Source organism: Scomber japonicus, chromosome 19, assembly GCF_027409825.1.
Source record: "Scomber japonicus isolate fScoJap1 chromosome 19, fScoJap1.pri, whole genome shotgun sequence".
NCBI classification, from domain to species: Eukaryota; Metazoa; Chordata; class Actinopteri; order Scombriformes; family Scombridae; genus Scomber; species Scomber japonicus.
The window spans coordinates 13463363-13471111 of record NC_070596.1 but is presented as its reverse complement, the minus strand read 5'-3'; the positions used below and the strand labels follow the sequence as shown (position 1 = coordinate 13471111).

Genomic DNA, 7749 nt, shown 5'->3' with positions numbered 1-7749 from the left:
TCCGCCTTCCACTTCGCAGTGTGACACATTTGATGCTGACCTTTTGCCGCCAACCGACTTTCTGTTTCTGTTTCTTGGTGATCCTGTTTGACCTTGATTTATCTTCAAGAGAACAAATACACAGAAAGTGTGTGTGTGTGTGTGTGTTGGGGGTAGGGGCTAAGAAAGAGCAAGAGCTTGCATGTACCTCTACACTGGGTTTTGTGTACGTGCTTGTATGTCCCGGTTGTCGGGGAGGGGTTGGGTCAGTCTCCTGTCCCCATTGAGCCACATGCCAAGGGCCATTAAAGTCCATTGTGCCTGTGGACAGTGGAAGGAAGGCAGCCATTGGCCCTTGGATGAAAACCTGTGTGGGTGGAGGGTCTATGAAGGTGGGTGTCAAAGGCAGGGCCATTAGGAAGAAAATCAGAAAGCCATCAGACTTGTTTGTGGGAGACAATTGTGCTACTCAACAGGAGGGGCGATATTTAGATTCCAGCATTATTACTTTATCAGTTTAGTAACTTTTAAAAGTAGTGACTCATATTTATTCCCATTATGCTTTATGCTGTCAAAAACATGCACAGTGCAGCAAAAAACCTGACCGTTTAGGTGGGTTTTAGGTGAGGCTGGGTTAGACTGTAGCATCAACTTTCACATTTAATCATAATCATAATTTCAAGCAATCATACGAGGAAGACACTCCTAATTAGATCTTCGTAGAAGTGCGATTAGTAAGAATGTAGAACCACTATACAGTATGAAAGTGCCTCTTTCTGAGATGACAAGTGCACAGTCCACAGATCAATGGGGTGTGCTCATATATGTAGACTCAAGCAAATCCATACAACCTCAAATGAAAGGTGATGGTTTGAATAGAGAGGCCAAACAGAGGCCAAAACCGCATTTCTTTGAACGGCAGACTTCAACAGAATCTGTGGCAACACGCTTTTACAATGTGCTGATATTTTGTGGATTCAGTGTGGCATTTTTGTCACAAAGTCACAGCCACATTTCTACAGAAAAATAACTAAACTGCATGACCAATATGCAATCATATGAAGGGAATTTACTCAGTAATTAAGACACCATGTGCAAAAGCTTGTGGTTGCATTCATTTTAATGAGCAATGGATGAAATACAGATATAGTTCTTTGAGGTTTGTTTTGGTCAAATTGTTAATGTAAGAGTTAGTTTTCTCATCACTGCTGCAGGCTTTCTATTATCTCAAAGTTTCTCTCTTTGGCTGAACAGGCTCTGCAAGCAGTGAGCACCTCTCTGAGGTGTCTTAAAGAGGCCACTTGAAAAGAACTAAAGACAAGATCTGAGACATTTGGGGGGGTGTAGGATGGGGGGGGGTCAACTAAATCCCCAGATACTCCTCTCACACATCACACATCTCCTCCTCACTGTACCAAGCTATTCAACACTGACCCCCACCCGCCCACCCACCCTTGGACACCCTGAGAGCTCTGTGCTCCTCTGCAGTCCCTTTCTCTCTGAAGCCCTGCCTAAAGTCTACTATCTCTCTTGCTGTCTGTCTTTTGCATGACAATTATTCCTCCAAGTCCATGGCCCAGGACAATGCTTGTATGGTTGGGGTTTGATGCCTTTTAAGCTATTGATCGGCTCTTGTGTCTCCTTGTCATTCCCCTGGTCCTGGACCCTCGTGGCTTTGTATCTGTGAGGGCAACTGGAGTGCTGGTCCTCTGGTGATAGTGTAGCATGAGCTGATGTTTGAGGTTCAGAAGGGGACATTTTTGCCCATATTCAATACCTGTGATTCCTAGCATGTGGCCATGGGCCAATAAGGAGGCTGTGTCTGGGGTGTCTGCAAGACATTTGTATTATATCTCTAAGCCTCCTCTGATGAGTAAATAAATACGAGAGTCTGCAAATGTGACATTATTAAAATTGTTTTGTTCACCGGTCAGGTATTGCTTCATGATAAAGGGCCAGGAGGACAAATAAAATCAAGAAATATTGTTCTATAAGGCTACAAAAATGTTTTGATGCTCATTCATTTCAAGCTGGGTATGTACATCTTAGTTATGGCACCTGCAGACAACATCTTGGTCCTCAGACCTGTTTTGGAGCCCTTAGGCCATATCAGACTGGATGCCAAGATACTCGCCCTCAGTGAGCTGCAGACCAGAGTGAAACTACAGCACTGGTGTTTGTTTCAGAAGTACCGGGGGGAGGAGGTGGGTGTGGGGCGGAATCAAAGGGTTGAGACTTATTGTTCCAATCTGAAAAGGAGCTAATGGTCGACCATCGCAACTCGGGATCTGAAATCCACGGGGTGCCCCGGGGCCAGGTCGTACAATGGCACCCCCTCTCCTTTCCCGCAGTGCGTCTTCCTGCCGCAATCTGCGGCCAACGACTCGCACTGGGGGAGCGCATCTGCACCGATGCTCCGGCCATCCAGTGCTTTTGAATGGCCATCGATCGAGGGTGAATTGGGAGAAGTTCACCTGAAAGCTGTTGGAGGTTTTATGATATAGGCTACCTCTCAACTTTTCACCCATTTCTAGTCTAGTCTGAATACAAGTAGCCAAAAAATCACTTGTATCCAAAACAACATGATACTTTTTAAGGGCAACCATAGAGCTATACTGTACACACATCTGTTTTACTTCAGAGAAGTGCAAAAAAAATAACCAAAAAAATCTTGTTTATATACCAAAGTCCGAAAGTTTCTAATAAACTAGAACACATAAACAGGCCAGAGACAAGTAGGGAAAACCTACTGGTTGGTTAAAAAGGGAACTTGCGCTCGAAATGCGTCCAACAAGAGTCCAACTAAACTGTATCTGCTACCATGGGTGTACATTTTCTCCCTTAGTTTAACGTGTTTACATTTATAAACATTTTCAGTTAGCCTAAAGCATTCTCCTCTCTGTCATTAATGTGGTACATAAATTATAAGACTACTTAAGTTAATTCTTCTCACAGTTATTCAGAAGTGCAGTCTGTTTATTTTATTTGGTTTAAATGTTAGTGATTAAAATGGATGGATTCGGGTATGAATGAAGCCTCAATCACAGGGATTTTAATATCAAAGCAATCTCCTTAAAGGGGAATAATTTAAACAAACCGATCATTATAATTCATGTATGAGGTGAGCAAGTTACAGTAGTGTAACAGTATGTATTTGCAGGAGCGGTGGCCCGTGCCTGTTTAGCATTGTAAATATGCCTTTTAAATATCCCAGGTGACTTGAATCTGTTGAATTATTATTATTTTTTGTTGTTTTACATTCAACTGAAAAGGTGAAAACATTGCTGCAAAAAAGGCTAAAAGTTTACGTGAAATCACGCCCACTACTTTGAGAACAATCAAGGTCATTCACAAATTCACCATCAGCTGTGCGCAATTGTCTGCGCCAGCCAATCGGCGAAGAGATGAGGCGATCTCCAACTCGCGCAGCTGTGATTAGGAAAACCTGTAGAGCTGAGGCAAGAGAGAAACATTTGAGCTTGAAGGTGAGGTGCTAAAGATAGGACTTCATGGAGTTGGCCGGAGGCGTATTGGTGGTTATGGTGCACCAAAACAACAACTACTAAGGCCTACATTTTTGCGCAATTTCTCCAAAAACGGACTGGCGCTGGTTTATTTCTGGAGAGTTTCTCCCCTCCCTCTGTGGTTTGTGCGTCAACTTGAAACGGATGAGCAAGCTTAAAAATCAAAAATCGTGTTTTTAATAGCCAGTAAGTTTTGAAATTTTGGATGCGCGCGTAGGCCTCCACACCGTCCTCAAGATGTCTGAGAGATCGCAGAGCCCTTCTTCAGAGTGCCAAAGTCGGCCTTATGACTTCAGCCGGGCCAATCATTGCGCCCAGGTTTTGAGTCAGGAGAGTTTATGCAACGCTGCGTCATTTCAGCTTCCTCACGGCATGCTGCCAGACCCGGGCCTCCTCTACAACAAAACCGCTTACAGTGGCATCACACCGGCATCCGCCCAGACCTTTTTCCCGTTCCCACCCGTCTCCAGTGACTACAGGGGATCTGACCTACACACTGGAGAGTTCGGGCAACCCAAGCACTGGTATCCCTTCGCTGCGCCCGAGTACACCGGCCAGGTACCCGGTGTAACAGCAGCCACCCAGCCCACAAACCTGAGTCCCCCCATCGCCGAGACTCGGGAGCAAATCAAACTGCCCGAAATAAAGACCGAGAAGGACACAGGGGATGATTATTCCACAGAGATTAAGGTCCAGCAGTATCCAACACCACCGGCCTCCGCCGCCATGCCCCCTGGAGTCTTCTACTCCGCGGCCTGGAACCCATCCTTTTGGCCTGGGATCACCCATATCACACCACCCGGCAGCAATAATCAAAACCCTTCAACATCCTCCGCGTCTTCCCCATCTATGTCCCCCTCACCCCCAAGCAGCGGCCTTCCAGGGAACGCGTTTTTCAGCGGGAACACAACCCAGGGTGCCACCGGACCTCAGACGCAGAACCCGGCCTCCTCCACACGGAGCAGCGGGTCTTCCAGTGGAGGGTGCAGCGACTCCGAGGAGGTAAGGACAGAGATATTAAATCATGTATCTAATTCCACAAGTGTGTCAAAGTTCTCCTCCGAAACAGTTTTTCCTCAAATGTCTTTCTACAGGAGAACCTTTCCACTGAAGAGCTGGAGCAGTTTGCCAAGGAGCTGAAACACAAACGCATCACTTTGGGTTTCACTCAAGCTGATGTTGGCCTTGCTCTGGGTAACCTTTATGGTAAGTTTGGTTCTGAAACTGAAACTCTAATTTACTATACCCACTCTTCAGCTCAGTGTTGTTGAACCTATGTAGACCTAATTTTAAGAGTGATGACCCAACCATGCATAAAAACACCAACTTGAGTCCACAATCAAAATGCCAATCTATGTCATCTGTCAGCTACTGTACAAGTCCTTAAGTCATAATGAAACATTTAACTTGTCATTTGATGTGCATATCAGCCTTTTAATCGGTACATCACCAATAAAGGAAGCTTCCTGGTATTGAGGTGTGCTTTCATTGGTTTGTCAAGTGATCAGTGTTTCACATACACTGTCAGGGACCATAGAGGAAAGCAAAGTGATATCTGATCTGTTTTTTGCACATGCAGGTAAAATGTTCAGCCAGACAACAATTTGCCGCTTTGAGGCTCTCCAGTTGAGCTTTAAGAACATGTGCAAGCTGAAGCCCCTTCTCCAGAGATGGCTGAATGAGGCGGAGACCTCAGAAAATCCCCAGGATGTAAGTCTGCAACTCCGACATCTGCCAACTAGTTTACAAGACAACAGATAATCACACAGCCTTATGAGATTGGTTGGGGTTTTCAGGCCAAGCTAATGTCCTACTGAGCAAGCCTGAACCAAGCCCATTCTGTTCCTTTTGAGGTGGGATAGGCCACCTAGTGGCCACAATAAAGCTATTTAGTGATCATTATTTAAACCTTGACCTCCATAAATGTTGTACCTAAACTTTTAAGTCAAAATTTCTGCAGTATACAATTGATCCAAACTTGCAAAGTATAGCCTCACCATGAATATTCAACTCTACACAAACCTTTACCAACATGTCTGATTCCTCAGATGTACAAGATTGAGCGAGTATTTGTTGATACCAGGAAGAGGAAGAGGAGGACCAGTCTGGAGGGAGCAGTGCGCTCTGCTCTGGAGTCCTACTTTGTCAAGTGTCCCAAGCCCAACACCCAGGAGATTACACACATCTCGGATGACCTGGGACTGGAGAGAGATGTAAGTACAAACTCTTAAATAGTTTGTCTTTTTAACGAATGTGTCTAGTTTGCACGAAGTTTGAATGACTGCTGTTTTCGGCAGGTGGTACGTGTTTGGTTCTGCAACCGTAGACAGAAGGGAAAGCGCCTGGCCTTGCCCCTGGATGAGGAGTGTGATGGCCAGTACTACGAGCAGAGTCCTTCACCATTGAACATGGCCCCCTCTCCCATTCCCAGTCAGGGCTACTCTGCCTCCAGCTACCCTGTAGGTCCTCCTCCTACACTCTACATGCCTTCGCTTCATCGGCCTGATGTCCTGAAGCAAGCCCTGCACCCTGGACTGGTTAGCCACCTGACTGGATAGGCAAGCTCAAGTAGTCCCAGCCAGAACCACAGATTGCCTTCCCAAGCATCTCTGTCCAACCCCAACTCAAGCTGGAGAAGAGCCTCTAAACCCAGTAACTCCATCTTGATGGATCATGGGATAGAAACAATCCAAGTGAGAAGGCTCTTCTGGTGATTGCAGTAGTGCAATGGATTCTTACACGACTTGCAGCTCCACACCATCAACTGCTTTGACTTAAAAACTAAAACTAAGAGGAAAACCTCAACTGAAAGTGAAGCGCCTCTCTGATTTTTGTTCTTTTGATACTGCATAGTAAATTATTCCATAGGCTTTTGTTATGGTAGGTTTAAAACAATAGCAAAGTAAGATTTGGTGCTACAGTATAGTCCAGTTGTGGAATGAGGATGGGGTAATTGCAGGGTAGGTTTTCTGTGGTGCAGAAGATCTGGGTTATCAATGGCGTCACAATTCGAGGAACGGCTCGGAATCACCATAAATAATGAAGTTTATTACAAATCAGAGCTATGGCTCCAATTTTTGCATCGAAATGATCATGTAAGAAGTCAAAATTATCCACACCGCTTTTGATATCCTGGTCAGTGCTACTGTCTCGTTGCTCTGAATACAGCAGTATTGTCTGAACTGTCTGTCATTGAAATGGAATGTGCAAATTGTCATTGAATGCATTTTTTCCATTTGATTTTGCACAAAGTGCCTTTTGTAATGTTGAATATTATCTTTTTTTTAAAAAATATGTCCCGTTTGTACACTGAACCCAGATTTTGTCCTGTTGTTGATCGTCACTGACATCTTTAGCAAATATTTTGAGCATTGATGGGGATGGTGGTGAGATTTAAAATATTTTAAAGGGGATGTGACAAATGTTTTGTTGAAGTGTCATAGCTGCTAATTCTGCCAATTTATTGCACAATGTCAGGTGAATAATGGGATAATGACTGACCTGAAATTGTATTTCAACACCTCTAGTTTTGTTTTTATTGTAAAGGGTTTTTATGTTTATGAAATGTTGAATAGCCCACAATACTAAAGTCAAGTCTGGGTGCTCAGAGTTTTGCATGTCTGGTCTTGTATTTTAAGAATCTATTCCTACTGGAATGACAAATTATTTTTGGAATCGCTCCCTGACAATATCACAAGAGTTATAAGTCTTAGTTATAATGAACATTTGTCAGTAAAACACTGGAACGGTCTCTGTCCTATTACTGTGTGCTAATTCTACATTTAATGGTAAGATACACTGGACTTACAGCATATAGCTTATAGACTGTAAATTGATTTAATTCTGATTTATTTAAAAGTTGGCTACACTGAGATGGTTTTGTCTCAAAACACCTTTTTTAATATATCTACATCAAGTAAAACTGACTTTTTTTTTTCTCCCACGATTATATTAAGAAACCGTAACATAATAGTAATACATTTTATTTATATAGCACTTCTAACAATACTCAAAACTCAGATGTTTTACAGAATCAAAAACTATAAAACCATACAACATAAACAAACACAATCAAAAGCAATTCAGAGAAGAAGAAACAAAACAAAAGACATAAAAAAATATCAACATTAATAGCGGATTTGAAAAAGGTGAGTCTTGAGAAGTGGCAACTGAGAGGGCCCTGTCCCCCCAGGTCCAGTGCTCGTTCCTGAGAGGGGTGGAAAGGAGGTTACGGGAGGGAAGTAAG

General features: G+C 43.7%; 1 protein-coding gene across 1 annotated transcript; it reads left to right on the top strand.

Annotated features, from left to right (window-relative positions):
- Nucleotides 1-3592: 3592 nt before the first annotated feature.
- pou5f3 (POU domain, class 5, transcription factor 3) lies at nucleotides 3593-6137 on the top strand. Its single transcript, XM_053340449.1, has 5 exons — nucleotides 3593-4505; nucleotides 4598-4709; nucleotides 5083-5213; nucleotides 5552-5716; nucleotides 5801-6137. The coding sequence occupies exons 1-5, from the start codon at nucleotides 3741-3743 to the stop codon at nucleotides 6059-6061; spliced, it is 1434 nt and encodes a 477-aa protein (XP_053196424.1). The 5' UTR covers nucleotides 3593-3740; the 3' UTR covers nucleotides 6062-6137.
- The last annotated feature ends 1612 nt before the right edge of the window (nucleotides 6138-7749 follow it).